Source organism: Myotis daubentonii, chromosome 3, assembly GCF_963259705.1.
Source record: "Myotis daubentonii chromosome 3, mMyoDau2.1, whole genome shotgun sequence".
In the NCBI taxonomy this organism is placed as follows: Eukaryota; Metazoa; Chordata; class Mammalia; order Chiroptera; family Vespertilionidae; genus Myotis; species Myotis daubentonii.
Window position 1 is genome coordinate 183,549,136 of NC_081842.1, and position 22,880 is coordinate 183,572,015.

Here is a 22,880-nt window from a genome sequence, read left to right on the forward strand (position 1 = left end):
AGGAACGACCTCAGGAGCAAAGAAGACTGATCTTCCTAAATTATTACCAGGACCCCTCCTCTGCTCAAACCTTCAATGGCCTCCCATGGGCCTGAAGAAGAAAAATATCTGAGATTGTTAGACTGATGCTTGAGGTCTAAAACCTAGCTTCCATGGACACAGACAATAGGGTAGTAAAAGACCTGGGTCTGGGGGGCAGGGGAAGACTGGAGGGGGGTCAATAAGGGGAAAAAGGGAACATATGGAATACTTTCAATAATAAAGATTAAAAAAATAAAACCTACCTTCAATTTACTTTCCAACTTGATTTCCCACAAAATCCCCATCCCAATCTATAGTTCAAATATGATAAATTTATCTGGATTAAAAAAAAAAATTGCTATAGGTGCTGGCCTTCTCAAAAAAGAAAAAGGTTAACCCAGTTATTCCAGTCTGAGAAATAAAGAACTAATCAAATAAGCACAAAAATTTAAGTGTAAGGGTTTAATTACAGAAATAAACACTGTAAACAATGTCTCCTGAAACAATATTATAACTAGTGGCCTGGTGCATGATTTCGTGCACATTGAAAGGAAATTAATTTGAAGAAATATTTTAATATCGCTATTTGCCCTTTCTCTATAATAGAAGTGTCAACAAATTCATGATCAACACTGACAGATGGAAACACACGCGTGTGATTGGTGCCAGTGAGAGCTTTACATGCATTGCTATGCACAAGTCAACTTAGCCTTTTATAGATATAGAATATAGTTACTTAATTAGACCTGCTTTCTGATTTATCTAAACTTTTTCCAGCCCAGTGAAGCACCCCAACTTCTCTTTCAGGTCATTGTCAGCAACACAGCAGTAAATATCAACACGAAGCAGATTATTATTGTAGATGAGGCAGGGAGAATAAAGGGTAAAATATTTAACTGCATCAATGTTTGACTATATTCTGCACAGTGAGAAGCCTGAAGTTATTTTCAAAGTCCACCATTTCTTACTTCTTTTCAGTCGGGTCAAGATTCTAAGCTTTCTAAATCTCCATTTTCCGGCTAATGAAAAGAAAATACAACTCCACTGAGTCTCCTATCTACCTACTCCAGGACTTCTGTGAGGATCAAATGAGATGAGGCACGGGAAAACACTTCACAGACATTTGGTTACAGTGTGAAATGTTTCCACCTGGCTATAAAGCAAGTTGTGTTCCTGGAATGAAGAAACTGCAAGGAGGCTAGTCGTCGCTAGGGAGAGGAAGCCAGGCATTGCTACGTGATGTCATTACCCACACAGACACTTAGCATATTAGCCTTTTACACTGAGTGGCCAGATTATTATGACCACCTGATGTTTGTAGGCAAATTAGCTATAATTTCATGCTGAAGTTGCTAGAGGGCCAGATCATTATAAACGTCTGAATAGCACAACATACCTAAGTATCGTTGCTGATCAAGTTCATCCTATCATGTTGATGGCGTACACCAATGGAGATGGCTTCTTCCAACAAGACAATGCGCCATGACATGGTGCTCACATTGTGCAGGAGTGGTTTCAAGAACATGAGGGAGACTTTACCTTGCTTAGGTGTCCCCCACAATCACCAGATCTCAATCCAATTGAGCATTTGTGGGACGAAGTTAAAAGAGCCATCAGGCAGCTGGTTCCACAACCATCAAATCTCACAGAACTGGACAGTGCTATTCATCAGGCATGGTGTCAGATTCCTCGCATCACCTTTCAACATTTTGTGGAGTCCATGCCAAGAAGAATCACCACACTATTGAAGGCAAAAGGTGGACTAACGAAGTACTGATGGGGTGGTCATAATAATCTGGCCGGTCATAATAATCTGGCCACTCAGTGTATATATAGACATTACAGTAGCTGCCTTCAATATGACTGTGTTGAGTGTTTTACATGCATTACCTATTATTTCACTTAATCCTCATCCCAATTTTACAAAGTAGTAAAGCATTATCTTCATTTTTGTATAACTGAAAACCAGTTCAGAAAAGTAACATCTTTCTCAGCATTTCACACATTGTAAGTGACAAAGTATGGCTTCAAATTAAAAACTGACTCAGGAGTACAGCCCTTAACCACATATTACATGTGACATTTTAATCACTGAATATGCAGCCATTAAAAATTATAGTTTAAAGATATAGTAATCACATAGAAGGATGCTTATAATACAGGATAAGGTATAAAAAGTTTTATAGAACTTCCTTAACCGGATAAAGGTCACCTATGACAAACCCAGTTTGTATCATAATTCATGTTGAAAGTCTGAATATTTTCCCAAAATCAGGAATAAGACAAAGATGTTTCTCTTACCACTTCCATTCAACTTTATACTGAAGGTCCTAAAATTATGCGAGAAAAGGAAATAATAAGCATACAGATTGGAAAGGAAAAGTAAAACTATCTCTATTTGTAGGTGACATAGTTTTGTATAAAGAAAATCCTAAGGAGCTCATAATACAAAAAACAAAAACCCACACCTATCAGAACAACAAAATAAGTGCAGCAAGGTTGTAGGATAAAAGATCAATATAAAAATATCTATCATATTTCTATATACTTACAATGAATAATCTGAAAATGAAATTAAGAAAACAGTTCCATTTACAATAGCATTAAGAGTAAAATACTTAGGAAGAAGAGTCCTACCTCACAAGATACAAAAACTAACTCAAAATAGATCAAAGACCTAAATTTAACAGATACAACTATTAGCTCTTAAAAAACACACACACAAAAAAAAACAGATATAAATCTTCCTGACTTTGGATTAGCAATTGGTTTCTTAGATATAACACCAAAGGCACAACCTTAAAAAAAAAAAAAAGGAACAGATAAATGAACTTCATTAAAATAAAGAACTTTTGCCCTGGCCAGTATGGCTCATTTGGTTGGGCGTCTCCTATGTACCAAGAAGTTGTTGGTTCTAGTCCCAGTCAGGACACATGCCCGGGTTGTGGGCTCCACCCCAGTGGTGGTGGGGGGGAAGGGGAGAGGGGGTGCAGGAAATAGCTGATCAATGTCTTGCTCTCACATCAATGTTTCTCTCTCGCCCCTTCTCCCTTCCTCTCTTTAAAAAAATCAAGTAAAAAGATTTTTTAAAAAATAAAAATCTTTTGTGTTTCAAAGTTATCATCAATGAAGTGAAAAGAAAACCCACAGAATGGGAGAAAATATTTGCAAACGATATATCTAATAAGGGATTTGTATCTAGAATATAGTATAAAGAACTCTTATAACTCAAGAATAAAAAGACAATTAAAAATAGGCAAAGGTCTGAAAGGACATTGCTCCAAAAAATACAAATGACCAATAATCTGAGGAAAGATGCTCAATATCATTAATCATCAGGGAAATGCAAATCAAAATCACAATCAGCCCTAATCGATTTGGCTCAGTGGATAGAGCAGCCATGGGCAAACTAGGGCCCGTGGGCCAGATCCGGCCCGTTTGAAATGAATAAAACTAAAAAAAAAAAAAAAAAAAAAAAAAAAAAAAAAAAAAAAAAAAAAAAAAAGACCGTACCATTTTATGTAATGATGTTTACTTTGAATTTATATTAGTTCACACAAACACTCCATCCATGCTTTTGTTCCGGCCCTCCGGTCCAGTTTAAGAACCCATTGTGGCCCTTGAGTCAAAAAATTTGCCCACCCCTGGGATAGAGCATCAGCCTATGGACTGAAGGGTCCAGGTTTGATTCCAGTTGGGGGCACGTACCTTGGTTGTGGGCACATCCCCAGTGGGGGGTGTGCAGGAGGCAGCTGATCGATGTTTCTCTCTCATGATGTTTCTAACTATCCCTCTTCCTTCCTCTCTGTAAAAAATCAATAAAATATATATTTTTAAAAATTACAATCAAATAACATTCCACACCTATAAGCATGGCTATAATATAAAGTCATCCCTGGCTGATGTGGGTCAGTTGGTTGGCTGTCGTCTCGTGCATTAGGATGTTGCCAGTTCGATTCCTGGTCAAGGCACATACAAAAATCAATCCATGAATGCATAAATAAGTAGAAAAACAAATACATATTTCTCTCTCTCTCTCTCTCAAATCAATTCAAAAAGAAATTCCAAGCCCTGGCCTGTGTGCCTCAGTTGGTTGGAGCATCCTCCCATACACCAAAAGATGGTGGGTTCGATTCTCTGTAGGGCACGTACCGAGGTTGAGGGTTCAATCCCTGGTCTGGCGCATGCAGGAGGCAACCAATTGAAGTTTCTCTCTTACATCAATGTTTTTCTCTTTAAAATCAATTTCTAAAAAAACCTCTCTTCTTTGGAGGAGAAATTGGTTAAAAAAACAATAACACACTCCAAGATTTATTTAAAGTAATAGTTAACCAGAGGGGGGAAAGTGGTGTGTGTTCGTGAAGAGAGCAAACAATAAAGCACACAGAATAAAATGCTAACATTTGGGGAATTTAGGTGAATGCTACATGAGAATTCTTTGTATCATTTTTGTAACTTTTTATATGTCTGAAATTGTAAAAATAAGTTAGAAAACAAAATAGTGATTAACACTCCCATGATTTCACTAACAAAACTAGGCAAGGGATTATTTCTTTCTTTCTTTTTTAAAAATATACTTTATTGATTTTTTACAGAGAGGAAGGGAAAGGGAAAGAGAGTTAGAAACATCGATCAGCTGCCTTCTGCACACCCCACACTGGGGATGTGCCCGCATCCAAGGTACATGGCCCCCGACCGGAATCGAACCTGGGACCCCTCAGTCCGCAGGTCGACGCTCTATCCACTGAGCCAAACAGGTTAGGGCAAGGGATTAGTTCTTCAATGGAATCTGTTATGGTCATAAAGAGTTTGCTTTGGCAAGTACAGAAGAGGAACTAAAGCTTTGGTGAAAGAACTAAGCAGATTATACAGATTTAAGTTTCACCCCCTAGTAGTGACAGCTCTAACTCTCTATCCCTCTCCCTTCCTCTCTGTAAAAAATCAATAAAATATATATATTTTTAAAAATCACAATCAAATAACATTCCACACCTATGAGCATGGCTATAATATAAAGTCAGCCCTGACTTTATATTATAAACTCTTGGATTGATCAGAGATAACTAAGCCCTCTAATTATCACAAAGTACAGCAGGACGAATGACAGAGTACCTGAACAATGACTGAAAAAATATCCAAATGCAAATAGGAAAAACAACAACTCCACCCTGAAAGAACAGCCTAGCCCTTTAATGTCCTTTGATTAATGTGGCATTTTCTGAAACAGGATATAATCGCAACATTGTGAATTGTTGAAATAAAATTTGCCAAGATTGATCTTCTCAAATACTGCTGGTCAGAGTGTAAATTAGCACGATTTTTCTGAATATAAAGGATTTAATAATTATCTTTAAAACACCCATACTTTTGACTCAGTACTTCTTCATCCAGTAATTTATGGGGGGGGGGGGAGAGGAGAAAAAAGGAAATAATTAAGAGTAACCCGCTGGGTAGCTCCATTGGTAGAGCGTCATCCCATATGCTAAGTTTGCAGGTTTGATCCCCGGTCAGGGCACATACAAGAAGCAATCAATGAATGCATAAATAAGTGGAACAAGTCAATTTCTCTCTCTCTCTCTCTCTCTCTCTCTCTCTCTCTCTCTCTCTCAAAATCCATTTTTTTAAAAAGGGAGTAACAAAAGATTAATCACAGTTTTCCTGATCAAAAAAACTCCCCAAACCCATAAATACATACAAATGTCTAAAATAATGAAAAATGGTAAACAAATTATGCAATATCAACTCTATAGAATATTACACAGCAATATGTATATTTATGAATAACTTTTAACAACATGGTCAAATGCTGAGAATAAAATATTAATCTTAGCTAAATAAAAACTACATATACAGCAAGATTTCAATTAAACATCAACTAGGCATAGGAAATGATATTACCTGAAAAGTTATTTCAGAAGGTTAGAAAGTTATCTCTAAATTAAATAACATGACTTGGGATGGTGAACACACAATATAGTGTTCAGATGATAGTGTCGTGGAATTGTGTAACTAAAACCTGTTTGATTTTTTTAACCAGTACCACCCTAATAAATCAATAAAAGGAAAAATAAACAAGTAAAATAAAACAATATATTGGTAAATCTATAGAGAAGATCAAGGAAAAGGTTTAAAATAAAAAAGGATAGTGGATACCTTGGGGGTGGGGAGAAGTGACAGAGGAATATGGTACAAGGAGGGGGAAAATGGCAATGGTCTTGTTCTATTTCTTAACTTGGATGCTGGGATTTTAGATATTTGTCTACTATGTTCCATGGCTTACATAAATGTTTCATATCATCTTCTGAATATATCAAATTATTAAAAATAGAAAAAAGACAAAAGTAAAAAATTTGGGCCCAGCCAATGTGGCCCAGTGGTTGAGTGTTGGCCTATGAACTAGGAGGTCATGATTTTGCTTCCTGGTCTGGGCACATGCCCAGGTTGTGGGCTCGATCCCTAGGGGGGGCGTGTGGGAGGCAGCCATTTGATATTTCTCTCTCATCAATGTTTCTATCTCTCTAGCCCTCTCCCTTCCTCTCTCTAAAACCAATAAAAATATTTTTTTAAATGAATAAATAAAATAAAAATTTGGGGAAATGAAAAAAAGCTATGTTCATGATTCTGTTTTTCAAATATTGTAAGATAATAAAAAATTTTCAATTTTATGAATAATTGGCATATTTTTCAACATATATTCTAACTAGTAAGAATAGACATTTTTATTAGGCCCAATAAAATTATTTTAGTTTGAATGAAAATGTGTGTATGTTTGTACATACGTACACACATTTCCCCCCTAAATTAACCATTCTCACTACTGCTTATTCCCGTTTCTCTATCTAGTCTTACATTCCCCAGAGGTTTTACCATCTGATAATGATGGACTGGCAGGGTTTTCAGTGGAAAGGCAAGGGAGCAGCTATGATGTATAAGTGAAGTAGACAGAAAAGAAAAAGAGAATTTTGAGAAGATCTGTGAACTCCATTCTACTTCACAATGTTCCAAATTTTGCAAATAAAAACTTGGAGTTATTTCTAAATGACATTTTGTCTGCAGGATTGTGTTCCATGGATTATGTCACTGCTCTGAGACTAGACTGCATAGGTCACAACTTAAATAGTTATTCATCAGCAATTAAAGAATTTCTCCTACTATTAAAGCTAGGTATATCACAAATCTTCTCTTCTGCTCCCGCCTTTAGATATAACAGAACAGAGTCGTGGAGGACAGAATACTACCTAGGGGAGACACCAAGGCTTTCAAATGTTGGAGGAGGGGAGAAGAAAAGCAAGTAATAATAAAAAGAATCTTTGTCATTAAACGTCTGCCTAGTGTTTCAATTTATAAAGTCTTTTCAAAACAATCATTCTGACTCTGAATATATCAAATTATTATATTGAAATTATTTTTGTTGAGGAAACAGGTCCGGAGAAGGAATGTTAGCAATAGTAGCTATGCCTCCCTTTTATATATGTTGTTCCTTCTCCTTAGAATGCCCTTCCATACCAGTCCATCTATCAAATTCCTACTCATACTAAAAGAAGCAGTACATATGTCCACTCCTCCACAAAGCTGTCCTTCACATATCTACGAAAACACAAGTAGATATAATCACACTACACTTTGTATATAGTTCTATTAGTTATCTACTGTATAACTTTTATTCATTTAGATGCTGTCTCCCCTCCGGACTATGAGTTCAAAGAAAGTTAGTTCTTAAATGCCTTTTGTCCCACTTAGGTGAGACAAAAAACCTCATAGTATACCCACCCCTTTTTGTTCCCAAGTTACAGTGGAAAGTTTTATAGACATCTGCTTTAACAAGAATATGGATATTCCAGCTGTTGTGGCTCAGTTGGTTGAGTGTCATCCTATAGCCACTAAAAAGTCACCAGTTCCATTCCTGGTCAGGGCACATCACTCATTTTATTTCTCCCCATGGCACCATTACATCTGATATAAAAAGTATTAAAATTGCCCTAGCTGGTTTGGCTCAGTGGATAGAGCGTCGGCCTGTGGACTGAAGGGTACCAGGTTTGATTCTGGTAAAGGGCACATGCCTGGGTTGCAGGCTCGATTCCCAGAAGGGGGCATGCAAGAGGCAGCCGATCAATGATTCTCTCTCATCATTCATGTTTCTCTCTCTCTCTCTCTCCCTCTCCCTTCCTCTCTGAAATCAGTAAAAATACTTTTAAGAAAATGTTTTTTAAAAAGTATTAAAATTGTCTTAATCAAGACCAACCTTGTGGACTTTATAATAACTGAGTATGAGGTTTCTCTTTTGGTTAATTATAAGGAAAAACACACGTTATAGATAATGCTGGTAACAATGTCTTATAGTAAACAAAGCATATCCATATCCTTTATTTTATTTGATACTCACAAAAACTTTATGAAGTGAAAGGAAAAATATTACATCTTTAATTTTAGAGATAAGGAAACTGAGGCACAAAAATGAAGACACTTTGCCAGAGGCATTGTGGTTAGCAGCAAGAATACTACACCTGGATTTGAATTCTAGTGGTATTACATTGCAAAATACCTAGTTTTTCTGACCTTCAGTTCTGTCCTTTGTAGAATGGGGATATTAGTACTTATCTCATTATGCTATTGTTATAATGAAGCACAAAACCCCCAGCATAATGCCTGATGGAGTAATTAATTACTCAGTAAATGTTCCTTTCTCACTTACTAGACACAATCTTGTACAAGTAATATAAATTTAAGTTTCAGACACATAGGTCAGGAAGTTCATGGTTGTAAATCCTCAAGAAGAGACTTTTCCTATCCAGAGTTCATACCAAGATAAACAAGCCTCTTTGTCTCTCTACACTATCAGGCAGATATTTTTTGGTCTACCTTGTCGCTAAGGCTGTAGGCAATGTAAAGTCCTGGTTTTATGTAGCTGTCTCAGTTCCAACTCATGAATCAGGCTCAAAATCTCATCTCCCACCTGAAAGGTTCCTAAGACTGATAAATCCTCCAGTAGAAGAAACTGGCTCTGATAGTGCTCCATTTTTTTAAATACCTAGATTACTTTTTTTTTTTTTTTAGATTGGGCCAGAAACCAGGTGATTATAAAGATTATAAAGTTGACAATTTTATGATTAGAAATAAAATTTGTATTGACATCTCTCTGCAGGGCTGTGTAATACTGTGGTGAAAAGTGTGAGGTTGGGAGTCAGACTGCCTAGATTAAAATGTTAGCTCTACCATTTATAAAAAACTATGTAACCTTAGGCAAAGTACTTAATCTCCCTGCACCTCAGTTTCAAACTCTATAAAATGCAGACACTAATGGTCACTATATCATAAGATTGTTGTCAGCATTAAATTCTAAGAGAAAGACACATGGAACAGTGATTGGCATATATTAACTGCTCAAGATATGTTAGCTATTATCCTATCTAAAAAAAGAGAAACATGGTAATTGGCGTACCACCGCTACCCTTCCCATTGGCTAATCAGCGAGATATGCAAATTAATCACCAGCCAAGATGGTGGTTAACCGCCAACAAAGATGGCGGTTAATTTGCATACGTAGGCACAATGATGGGAGGTGAAAAGGGAAGGATGGAAGAAGCCGCCTGCCGGTGTTGGAACCCAGGTGGCAGCCAAGAGCGGGAGAACTGGGCCACCATTGTGATCGGAGAAGCCGGGCCACCTTTGCTGGCCCTGGGCCAGTAATAGGAGAAGCCGGGTGGGGCAGGGAAGAGGGGATGTCCGCCTCTTCCCTGCCCCACAGGCTTCTAGGATCACGGATCACCAGTGACCGGAGAACACCCAGAGGCGGGGCCAGAGGCCAGGCTGCACCCCTGCCTAGGGATGCGGTCTGGGGGCAACACAGCCAGGCCCCAGAAGGAGACCCATGGGCCTGGGAACTCGATCTGGTGCCTGGGCAGCAGCGCAGCCAGGCCCCAGAAGGAGACCCATGGGCCTGGGAATGCAATCCGGTGCCTGGGCAGTGGCGCATCCCCAGCCCCAGGAGATCCATGGGCTGGGGAACGGGACAGCGCAGCCAGGGACCAGGGCTGTGTTGCCACTGGGGCACGCGATCCGGTCCCGGGGGTGACGCAGCCAGGCCCCAGAAGAAGACCCAGGGACCAGGGCTGTGTTGCCACTGGGGCACGCGATCCAGTCCCGGGGGGCGACGCAACCAGGCCCCAGAAGGAGACCCAGGGGCCGGGGCTGTGTCGCCACTGGGGCATGCGATCCGGTCCGGGGTCGATGCAGCCAGGCCCCAGAAGGAGACCCAGGGGCCTCCCAAGCGGAGAGTCTCCGTGGTCAGAATGCGCGGTGTAATAAAGATGGAGGTGACTCAGATGCCTGACCAGCTGCCTTAGACCAGCAAGCAGGGCCTTTCAGCAGGGACTCGGGGTGGGGGTGGGGCGAGGAAAGCGAGTGGGAAATAGAGAAATACAACTCCCAGGAGGCTTAGCGGCTGGGGCCTGTGTGCCTGGCCATGAAATCAGATCGGTCGAGTCATTTTGGACTTTAAAAGGCTTGCAAGGTTGGAAGTTCTGCTGGGAGCCAAGGAGAAATGGAGCTGGAGCAGAGAGAGGGGTCCATGGCAGCTGTGGGCTTTGAGGAGTTCTCAGCACCTCCCGGCTGGGAGCTGGCGCTGCCTCCGCTATTGGGTGGTCACATCCTGGAGAGTGAGCTTGAGACCGAAGTGGAGTTCGTGTCTGGGGGTCTGGGCAGCTCCAGCCTCCAGGAGCGAGACGAAGAGGAGGAGGCAGCCCAAGGCCAGTGGCCACGGTGCCAAGGGGAACTCAATCGCAGGAAGTACCAGGCGCTGGGTCGGCGCTGCAGGGAGATCGAGCGGGTCCTGAACAGGCTCCATCAGATATAGAGGATAACAGGGAGACTCCAGCAGGACTGGAGGTTCCTCATGAGGGTGCTGGACTTCTACGGCAACGACTACTCGGCCAGCCAGTTCACCATCTTACTGGAGGATGAGGGCAGCCAGGGCACAGACGCCCCACCCCAGGCAACGCTGAGAACGAGCCTCCGGAGAAAGAGGGGCTGTCCTCGCCCAGGAGGACACTAGCGCCTGCAGAAGCCAGCAGCCCAGCCCCTGGTGAGGGGCCCAGCGGTTGGAAGAGATGGCAAGTGCCACAGGAAGGGTGCCGGGCGGGAGTCCCGCTGACTCCGGATCTGGCCCCCATGCAGATAAAGGTGGAGGAAGACTTTGGCTTCAAAGTGGTCGAGGCTCTGGACTCAAGTTGAGTTTCTCGGGAGCCAGACAAGCTGCTGCCCTACCCCACCCTAGCCAGCTCCCCCTTTGACTGACCCCCCAATAAACGGACCCCATGCTCTCCTCGGCAAAAAAAAAAAAAAAAAAAAAAAAAAGCTTATAGAGGCATGCTTATAGGATCAAATAGTATAAATATAGATGTAACAGGACAATAAAAAGAGAACCTGGCTACGATGATCACCTGAACGCTGCCTCTGTGTCATTCCTTCACCAACTCCGTCCACACCTTTGGGAATCTCTGGACCTGCTGGGGCTGGACCCCAACATTCCTGTTCTTATAAGGACTTCAGTGAGATGGGCTAAGAGTCACACTGGAACTGCCTCAATTTAATGTAATCCCCTCTTTAAAGATCTTATCTCCACATACAGATACATTCTGAGGTTCAGGGGATTAGGATTTTAACATACATTTTGTTGATTACCCAAATCAGCCCTTAACAACCAGCATGTTTCAGAAAGTAGATTCCTACAGGGTTATTTACCAAACATTCAGAAGTATTTTTAAAAGAGCTAAGCCCCTTGCCCACCGCACGGGCCCCTCCTGGCGAAGAGCGAAAGCCTGGGTTCCAGGCGCCGGAGGAAAACTGGTGCCAGCAGCCAGGGGAAGGGGCCCCCAAGGGGTCCCAGATTGCGAGAGGGCACAGGTCGGGCTGAGGGACCCACCCGAGTGCACCGGGCCTCTAGTAGAATATAAACTTCATAAAACAAACACTATGTTTTGTTATTGCCAGAACCTAAAATAATACCTACCACATAATGACACTAAATGTTTATTGAATGAATAAATGAACAATCAAGCACAAATTTATTGTTAGGTATATTTAAAATACTTATTTCCCTCTAGAGCAGACCCTAATGCCGCAACCCTTTAATACAGTTCCTCATGTTGTGGTGACCCCCAACCATAAAATTATTTTCGTTGCTACTTCATAACTGTAATTTTGTTACTGTTATGAATCATAATGTCAATATCTGATATGCAGGATGTATTTTCATTGTTACAAATTGAACATAATTAAAGCATAGTGATTAATCACAGATATTAGACAAGCTTTGACTCCTCATTTTTGTAGTACTGCATGGAAAATCCCTCCTTCATTTATGGGAGTTTTTTTCCTTATGTTTTCTACCACTGATTCAACCAAGTCAGGCTTCCAGGGATAAACCAAGTCAGACTTCCAGACTACCACTGATTCAACCAAGTCAGACTTCTCCTTCCCCAAACACAATCATTTCACAAATGAGGAAAAAAGTCCAGAAGATAGTACCACCCTGGCTGGTAATGCTCAGTGGTTATAATGTCGGCCCACGCACCAAAAGGTTGCAGGTTTGATTCCCAGGCAATGGTATGTACCTGAGTTGCAGGTCCAGGTCCAATCCCCTCCCTCAGGCAGGGCGCATGTGTGAGGCAACCAATCAATGTATCTCTCTCACATCAATGTTTCTCTCTCTCTCTCTGGCTCCTTCCCCGCTTCCTACCACTCTCTCTAAGAATCAATGAAAAAAACGTCCTCACTCCTCAAGTGAGGATTAAAATATATATTGTATTCAAGGGTATAAATATAATGAACTATTTGGCATGAACAGTGGGAAGTTATTTTTCTTTTTTAAAAACCACCAACTACTTTCAGAGATCCCTAGATGTCAAATAATGCAGGTAAGACAAACTTCTTGCATGTATCATTTCATGGACTGGCCAGCGCGGCAAATGACTATGTGCCAAAGGACAAGAAGCTGGAGTTCCATCTTTAAGAGATCATGGCCTGGTAAGGTAAATAAATACCCTTCCCTTCCATCTTAGCACATGTAGCAAAACTATTCCAAGAAACAAAACAAAAATTCAAGTCAATAATCATGGAGCTGTTGAGTAGATCATAGGAATCACTAACTCAAAGAAATACTTTAGCATCATTTTCCTCTTTACTTTCAGCATAAGTTTTGAAACAGAATATGGTAAACAGAGAAGCCAGGTTAATAATGGAAAAAGCACTGGGCTTGTAGTTAGTCCTGGCTCTGCTACTTAGTAGCTGTGTGACCTTAGGAAAATAAATTAACTTCTCAGTTTTCTTATTTGTAAAATTGATGCTAAACCTCTGTCTTGACAATCACAAAATGGTATTGAGGAATAAATGGGATGTATATGAAAATGCCTTTAAATAGTTTCTGGTATGAAAGTTGGGTAATATATTCAGGGAAATAAGAGCTTAAGTTTACACAAAATTTAAAGTTATAAAAGCAGCTTCCCATAATCCCAAAGTACTATAACTAATAGAACATACCCACGCTACTATAATACTTTCCTTTAACTTGCCAAAGTTTTACTACATTTTTTTAAAGAGGTGGAAGGGATCGCAGAGGATTTAATACAACTGTTTCATTTTATAGATTAAAAAAATGGAGGCATAAAGAGGTGAAATGATTGGCCAAAGGTTACAAGGCCCATGAAAAGTAAATGACCATACATAACCAAGAACATTCAAACTTTTTAAAAATGCCTTCAGAAAAGGAGAATATGACACTGAACAGGCATTAAGATGCTGGAGAGCTAAGAAAAATGTTTATACAAAACAGAACTGGAGACAAGAAAAAAGAAAAAAACAAAAGATCTTTTTATAGAGCTAACAAAATGTTTAAATGATTAACCACCCCTCTAAATTTACCTGTAACTGAGTCTTTACTGTGTTTAAATATTCTATTCTCTGAAAGGACACCTCCACAAATTATAAACAAGTAATCTGCCAGTATTTATACAAAGGGATATTGTTTTGCAATTCATCTTGAAATCACTTGGCTTCCTTCATAACTCCTCCAACTCAACTCTTTTGGACAGAAACATGTATCTGAGGTCAAAACTACCATTTAGGCTAGTATCTGATCCAACATTTCTTACCCATCAAACCTCTTTTCCCCCGCAGGGTACCTATGGAGAGTGTTCACCTTTTTTGCCCTCTTTTACAACTCACATCTCAGTTAACATCACCTTATTCAATTCTCTACAAATACATTCTTTCACTGAATAAATATTTATCTTCTTACTATGTCTCAGGCATTATGCTAGGTGCTTAAGACATGAAACTGATAAAACACTGTACTGTCCTTGCCCTCAGAGAGCTCACAACCTAGAGAGACAGCCAGCCTTGTTAACAAACAATCCTGGCCCTGGCCAAGTAGCTCAGTTGATTAGAGTGTCCTCCCAATACATCAAGATTGTGGGTTCGATCTCCAGTCAGGGCACTAACAAGAAGCAACCAGTGAATAGATAAAAAAGTGGAACAAATCAATGTTTCTCTATAATTAATTAATTAATAAATAAATACTACCACCGCAGAATAACTGCTGTAACCAAGACATATACAAAGTACAGGAAAGGCATATGGAAAAAAGTATACAAGGCTGCCTGAAGGTAACCGAAGGCTTCAAAAAGGAGGTAAGGTTTAAGGCAGTGATTTTCAATCTTTTTCATCTCATGGCACACATAAACTAATTACTAAAATTCTGCGGCACATCAAAAAATATGCTAATATTTTTTGCCGATATGATAAAAAATAGGTATAATTTTGATTAATTCACATTGGATGGCTATTGCTGTATTGGCTGCTGTCATTTTTTTTTTTTATTTGACAGGGAAAAGTGATCAGTGTCACTAACTAAATAATAAGGTATTGCATGTTTTATAATTTCTTGTGGCACACCACTGTGCCTGCCTGCCTGCCTCAGCACACCAGTTGAAAATCACTGGTGTAAGGTAACACAGGAAGATTAAATAGTAAGGGAGGGGGATAGCATTCTAGGCAAAAAGAAACAGTGTAAGCAAAACTCAGAAGCTGGAAAAAGAGCATAATGGTTGCTTAGTATTACAGAGTATAAAATGAAAAAACTTTTATGTTGTTGTTAATCCTCACCCAAGGATATTTTCCCACTGATTTTTAGAGAGAGTGGAAGGGAGAGGGACAGACAGACAGAAACATCAGTTGCCTACAGCACACACCCCAACCAGGGCCAGGGAACCTGCAACCAAGGTACATGCCCTTGGCCGGAATCAAACCCAGGACCCTTCAGTCCTCAGGCCAACACTCTATCCACTGAGCCAAACCGGCTAGGGTTGAAAAAACTTTTTCACATAAAATGATTAATCATTAAATGATTAGATCATTAAGGGTCTTAGTATAATATTCAAGACACTTTCATTCAACAACTATTTGCTAAGCCCTACTATGTGCTAGACCAGGGGTGGGCAAGCTTTTTGACTCGAGGGCCACAATGGGTTCTTAAACTGGACCGGAGGGCCCGAACAAAAGCATGGATGGAGTGTTTGTGTGAACTAATATAAATTCAAAGTAAACATCATTACATAAAAGGGTACGGTCTTTTTTTTTTAGTTTTATTCATTTCAAATGGGCCGTATCCGGCCCGTGGGCCATAGTTTGCCCACGGCTGTGCTAGACACCGACAAGTACACAGGATACAGATCTTCGTAGACCCATTGCTATCCAAATGTATGGGTGCCACTTGAGTTGTACAGTATAGCCTGTGTGGCCACAGCAGCACTATAAGAACACTGTAAACTAGTGGAGTCTAAATGGCAGGCTCCTTACGCATCAGAAAAAAATCTACAAATCCACATTCATACCAAGTATGCTCTCTCTATCTATAATAATATCTTGAAATATATGCTGTTTTCAATGCATAATAGATGCTGTTAGAATTAAGAGCAGCATCATTTTTAAATAATACTGAATCCCAACTAGCCTTTTGCTTGTTCCCCTAAATCAATGTATTCTGAAAGCATACTCCTGTCATATCTCACAAGCTTTCAATGTTCAAAAGGTATCTAAATGCTAAAGACAGAATGCTATCAACACCTGATGTTCTGCTTCAGATGCGTTATAGAAGGCAATTTGGCAATATGGATCAAGAACCGTAAAACTGTACACACCCTTTGACCATTTTTTTTTCAATAAATATGAATTACTTTTATACTGGAAACAATGGTACAAATATTTTAAATGCTCAAATTCAGTTTCGATTCCTACAACCACATAAGAGCCCAGGAATGTGTTTGAAATAGCATAGGCTTAGGGGTCAGACAATCCTGTGCTTGAATCTTGCTGTCACTTAATAGCTTTATGATTTCAGGAAAGTTATTTGATTTTTCAAAGCCTCAGTATTCTTATGTGTGCAATGAAAAAACATTATCAACCTTACTAGGGGCCCGGTGCACGAAATTCGTGCACTGGGTGTGGGGCGGGGGGGAGTGTCCCTCAGCCCAGCCTGCCCCCTCTCACATACTGGGAGCCCTCAGGCGTTGACCCCCATCACCCTCCAATCACAGGATCGGCCCCTTGCCCAGGCCGGACGCCTCTGGCTGAGGCGTCCGGCCCGGGCAGCGGGGACCCGCAGTGGCAGCGGCCCCGCGATCCTGGGCTTCGCTTTAGGCCCAGGCAAGGGACCCCTAGCTCCCGGGACTGCCAGCTTCGACCGTGCCCAGCTTCCATCGCTGGCTCCACCCCTACTTCCTGCTATCACTGGCCAGGGCGGAAAAGGCGCCTGATTCTCCGATCATGGCTGGGGGCTCTTAGCTCCCCCCTGGGTTTCTGATCACTGTCAGTGGCAGGGGGCTTCTTCCTGCTTTCCCTTTCGCCTCCCTGCATTGTGCCTACGTATGCAAATTAACCGCCATCTTGTTGGCAGTTAACTGCCAATCTTAGTTGGCAGTTAATTTGCATATAGCCCTGATTAGCCAATGAAAAGGGTAGCTCGTACACCAATTACCATTTTTCTCTTTTATTAGTGTTGATGGGGCTGTGAAGATTAATTAGTATACCATCTGACACACTGTGTGCTCATTAAATAAAAGCTGTGTATGAGATCATGCTTCTCTAAATAAATGTCCCAGTATTCAATAACTTTGTTTTAACATTATTTTTCTATTTTAATTACCATTCACATTAAAGATGTCTTTTATTCCACAATAAATGATGACTATTTCTGCCACTTATTGGTTAAATGTGTTTTTAAGGGCTAGCTTTAGAACCAATGAAAAAAGTAGTGTTCTAGCCAGCATTTCCCAATGGCCCACATCATTAAATTCAATACTGATGTCTAGCTCAATATGTATATTTTTAACCATTTAATAAAATAATTATTACATTTTTTTCTCCTTTAAAAACAGAATAGTTTGAGAATACCCAAAATTTTTTCTACTGCACATAAGTGAATTAATAAAAATGGGAGACTGGCTCATAACATTATAGTGGTTCAACTGTTATAACTTCATCTGAACACTGAACATCACAGTAGTTTAAAGTTATTTTTATTCTTATAATGAACTGTTGGTTAAAGACAAGAAACATTAGCTACACTGATGATGAAACGAGTAAATGAATGAATTTATCTGATCAGGATTCTTTTTTTTTTTAATATATTTTATTGATTTTTTACAGAGAGGAAGGGAGAGGGATAGAGAGTTAGAAACATCGATGAGAGAGAAACATCGACCAGCTGCCTCCTGCACACCTCCCACTGGGGATGTGCCCGCAACCAAAGTACATGCCCTTGACCGGAATCGAACCTGGGACCCTTCAGTCTGCAGGCCGACGCTCTATCCACTGAGCCAAACCGGTTTGGCTGATCAGGATTCTTAAATGGTACTACATTAAGATAGCTCAGTATTTGTTTTTTTAAAATTGATTTTTAGAGAGACAGGGTGAGGGAGAGAGAAACATTGATGTGAGAATAGAACATCAATTAGCTGCTTCCTGCATGCCCCCTACCAGGGATATAGCCCAAACTCGACATGTGCTCTGACTAGAGATCGAACCAGCAACCTTTTGGTCCACAGGACAAAGGCCAACCAAATGAGCAACACTAGCCAGGGCAAGATAGCTTAGTATTTTTTAAGCATTAAAAATAAAAATGTGGTGATAGTTATATTCAATTAGGATCTTCCTTTATTGGAAATAAACCATCCATGCTTCCAATGTTTTATTTATGGAGATAGGCTTTCAAGTAGCAGCCTGGAAACATTCCCTTTAGTTTGTCATTTAGAAACAAAACAGAACAATTATACAAACCTGTTGTTTTTAAGTACAAAAACATAAGAATTCCAAATTTAAGGTTAAAAAGTCAGTTCTTACCTATTTTGATGCCATAAACATAATTAAGTTCATTCTACATTGTAATATATATTCATTTTAAAATATGACAAATAATGATTTATCTCATGTTAATGTGTTATTTGTTAAGTAGGAACAGGAAATCTGTTTTAATGTATTTTGCTCAATGTATTATTAAATAAATTATACATATAATTTAAAATAAACTATATTTGCCCTGACCGGTTTGGCTCAGTGGATAGAGCGTTGGCCTGCAGACTGAAGGGTCCCAGGTTTGATTCTGGTCAAGGGCATGTACCTTGGTTGCGGGCACATCCCCAGTAGGGAGTGTGCAGGAGGCGGCTGATCAATGTTTCTAACTCTCTGTCCCTCTCCTTTCCTCTCTGTAAGAAATCAATAAAATATATTTAAAAATAAAATAAAATATATTTTACTTAAAATCACACCCTTCTCATACCACACAAAAAATATTTTTAAAATTAAATAAGTTTTCCCCCTGGCTGGTGTGGCTCAGTTAATTGGGCATCATCCTAGGCACAGAAAGATTGGCGGTTCAATTCCTGGTTAGGGCACATGCCCGAGGGTTTGATCCCCAGTAGGGGACATGCAGGAGGCAGCCAATGTTCTGCTCTCACATCAATGTGTCTCTCTTTCTCTCCCTCTTCCTCTCTCTCTCTTTCTCTCTAAAATAAATAAATTTAAAAAAATTAAGTAAGTTTGGGAAGTGCTGATTCTCTCTACATGACCTAATACAGTGATGGCGAACCTATGACACGCGTGTCAGAGGTGACATGCGAACTCATTTTTTGGTTGATTTTTCTTTGTTAAATGGTATTTAAATATATAAAATAAATATCAAAAATAGAAGTCTTTGTTTTACTATGGTTGCAAATATCAACAAATTTCTATATGTGACACGGCACCAGAGTTAAGTTAGGGTTTTTCAAAATGCTGACACACCGAGCTCAACAGGTTCGCCATCACTGACCTAATACATGACCTTTGGGAGACCTATTGTTTGTAAATAAAGGACTTTGGTATAGTAAATTTACTTTGTTTTAATATTCTCATAAATTCCTAAAGGCCGCACACATATGAAAACTGAGGCCTAGTGATCAGAATTGCAAAACTGTTAGTGATTCTGTGTTTCTTGTACAACTCCATAGTAATGTCTCTATGGAAAATTCACTAAAATTGGTGTGCCGGATCTTCATATTTCATATCCCTATATTCTTCTTCCTCCAATTTAAATCACCACCACCAAAACAAGGCTAGGGAGAGAGTTCACATACTTATTTTTCACCCAGAGGAGCAAAATAGCTCTTCCCACCCCAAACCATGCTTCATACTGATTTATAGTGATCATCCCTTCAAATCTCTTTATTATGACATCCCTTCAGATATAAAAAACCTTTCAAGAGAACTCAGGGTCTTTACAATGAGGTCAAAACTCCTGAATCTATGATTCAAGGTCCTCCATGATCTGACGGTAGGCTCACCTAGTCTCATCTCCTACTACACCCTCAATCTAGAGTCACACATTTCCCAGAATACATCATGCCTGCTCTGTCTCAGCTTCCACATTCAAGCTGGTACCTTTGCCAGGAATGACTTTCTTCCCAAATTCTTACCCAATAAAGCCCCACCTATTAAGACCTAAGTTCAAATGTCCCCTTCTCAACCAAGCCTTCCTCTCTTTCTGATCATGCCTAAAGTCATTCACTCGTTCAAGAAATATTTATTGAGCACTTATGCATGAGGCACTATGTATATGCTAAAGATTCAATGATGAGCCAAATAAACATGGTCTCTACATTCATAGACCTAGTACTTATCTCATTGGGTTGCTATGAGGATTAAATGAAATAAAACATGTAGGTCACTTAAAACGGGGCCTATATAGTCATGCTCAATAAATAATAGCTAATAATGTTGCTGCCTAACCATACTAACTAAAACATTTGCCACATACACACATACATCACTTTATAGCTTGCCCTGATTGACTGATTTCTTTAAGGCTTTTATTTGATTTTTTAGAGAGAGAAGGAGAGAGAGAAACATCAATTTGCTGGGTTACTTGTTAGGACTGCATCTTGGACTAGTGTCTCACAAACCAGGAACATCAGCATGACATAGGTTACTTGTTAGGAATGCAAACTCTCAAGCTCTACTCCAGACTTAATAAATCAAACTCTGGAGATGGCAGCTTGCAAGCTCTCCAGTTAATTTTGATTCATGGTAAAGTCTGAATGCCCCTGTCTTAGACATCTCTACTACAGTCATGCACTGAATAATGAACGACATTTGGATCAATGCTGTACTGCACATACAACAATGGTATATATATCATACAGCCTAGGTGTGTAGTAGGCTATACCACCAGGTTTGTGTAAGTGCACTATGATGATCAAACGACAAAATCACCTAACAATGCATTTCTCAGAACATATCCTTATTATATTTAAGTGGGCACTGGGAATTACAGAAATAAGTAAAGCACTATTGCTGTCTAGAATAACTCACACCTCAGGGGGAGAAACAGGTTAACACAATGACAGTGTGATCGGTTGTGAATGTGAAGGTTGTCGTGGAGGCAGATACAGGAGCATGACAACCCAAAAATGCAGAGTCAGTGAGTTAGAAAAAGTTCAAAAATTAAATTATTTCATTATAAACCACTTTCCTAAAAAACGGATGGGAGGAAAAAAAAATAGAAATTAACTAGCCTCCTAGGAGAACATGATTACCAGGACTTAGATTTGACTAGAATGTCTTATTCCTCCCAAAAAACCAAAATATAGATGACTGCAAATGATGGAGAAATATGTGTGATCCAACTCAATGAAAAACCAACTGAAACCTCAACCTATTTTGAAACAGGAAGGAGAAAAATTGCAAATATAAGAGTCCCCCCAACTAAATTCAGAGAGGGCACGCCAAAGGAAGGCATGAGGAGGTATCTGACTGCCAACCTTGATTTTCAGTCTGTAGAAGCCCTGGTCTCTTGTCTCCGAGTGAAAACACACCGTTTGTTCTGAGGAATAGTCAAATCTGTAAATACTTGGAAATTTTCCAAACCGTACCTCCACATGAAGAAGCCCTCGAAATAAAACTGCGTCCCCAAACATTTTTAGTGATTTCCGTCAAAAGGCTGCCTATCTCGTAAGGTCAGAGAGAATGCATGCTGACCGCGCACCGTCGCTCCAAAACACCGTCCCTTCGGTTTGGCAATGACACCGGGGCAATAAGCGGCGAGGCCCGCTCCAATACCTCCACCATCGCCCTTCCCCTCGACGAGAAGAAAAGCCACCGATTCCCAACGGCCCGCCCTACCTCTCCGGGGGAGCCATCGCCTGCACATTGTTCCTGCTTAGACCCCTGAGATCCGGAGGAGGAAAGGGGGCGGCTGTTAGAGACCGGGAGCGAGGCTGGCCGAAACCCGGGGAGGAAATGAGGGTGGTGGAGGACGCAGGGAGGAGATGATACCGCCGGGAGGGGGCGGGGGAGGGGGATAAAATGGTGAAAGGGGCCAAGAAGCGAGAGCAAAAAGAGCAGGAACGAAACATGGGGAGGAAAAGAGGTAAGTCGTAGAGATTCCCCGAAGAGAGACAATTACAGGCAACATGGTCGAGAAGAAAAGGAAGGTCGGGTTAAATAAAGGACGGGGAGGGGGCAGCCACGGGGAACGCGAAGGAGGCTGTCACGGAGGGCGATGAAAAACAAAAACGGGTGTCAGCTGGGAGTTAAGAGAAAAAGGGCTGTCACCCCGGCAGGTGGCCGGGAGCCCCGGGAAGGAGGAGCCCCCCGAGGGGGCGGTCACGGGAGGTGAAGGGAGAGACGGGGCGCGGAGGGGGGCACCGGAGCGCGGGCAGGGCAGGCCTGCGGGAGCCGGGGCGGCGAGGGACTGCGGTTCGGGCAGGCCTTGCTCCCTCACCATGGCTGTGCCAGCCTGGTCCTCGGGCATGCGGCCTCGGTCCGGGGCTCGGCGGCGGGCCGGGCCTGAGCCCGCCCCCAGGTGGAGCCGGCGCGGGGGCTCCAGGAGGCTCCGGCTTGCGGCGGCTCCAGGCTCGGCCCAGGCCGCGGCCTCCTTCCCGCTGGAGCTGGAAGCTCTGCACCGCGGCGGCGGTGGCGGCGGCGGCCGCGGCCCCAGAGCGCAGACTCCGCCCCCGCGAGGCCCCGCCCTCGCACACGAGCCCGAGCTTGGCCCCGCCTCCACTCTCACTGCGCAGACTCCTTCGTGGAGTCTGGACCAGGCACCCCACCTCGGACTTCTGCCCCCTCAAATCCCATTCGCCCTTTAAAAATAAAGAGCTGCCCTGGCCGGTTTGGCTCAGTGGATAGAGCGTTGGCCTGTGGACTAAAGGGTCCCAGGTTCTATTCTGGCCAAGGGCACATGCCCGGGTTGTGGGCTCGGTCCCCGCCCCAGTGGAGGTCGTGCAGGAGGCAGCCAATCAATGATTCTCATCATTGATGTTTCTATCTCT

General features: G+C 41.4%; 1 protein-coding gene and 1 pseudogene across 2 annotated transcripts in view; one reads left to right on the forward strand and one right to left on the reverse strand.

The window, feature by feature from the left end:
- The window catches only part of ZYG11B (zyg-11 family member B, cell cycle regulator), an 82,556-nt gene extending 60,009 nt beyond the window's left edge, over positions 1 to 22,547 (reverse strand). For both annotated transcript variants that reach the window (XM_059689560.1, XM_059689559.1), the window contains exon 1: positions 22,331 to 22,547. Coding sequence is in view for 1 of the 2 variants with exons in the window: in XM_059689559.1 (XP_059545542.1) it covers positions 22,331 to 22,360 (30 nt within the window). In the remaining variant the exon portion in view is untranslated. The remainder of the gene's footprint in view (positions 1 to 22,330) is intronic.
- LOC132229496 (TCF3 fusion partner-like) lies at positions 10,562 to 11,421 on the forward strand (annotated as a pseudogene).
- Positions 22,548 to 22,880: the final 333 nt, after the last annotated feature.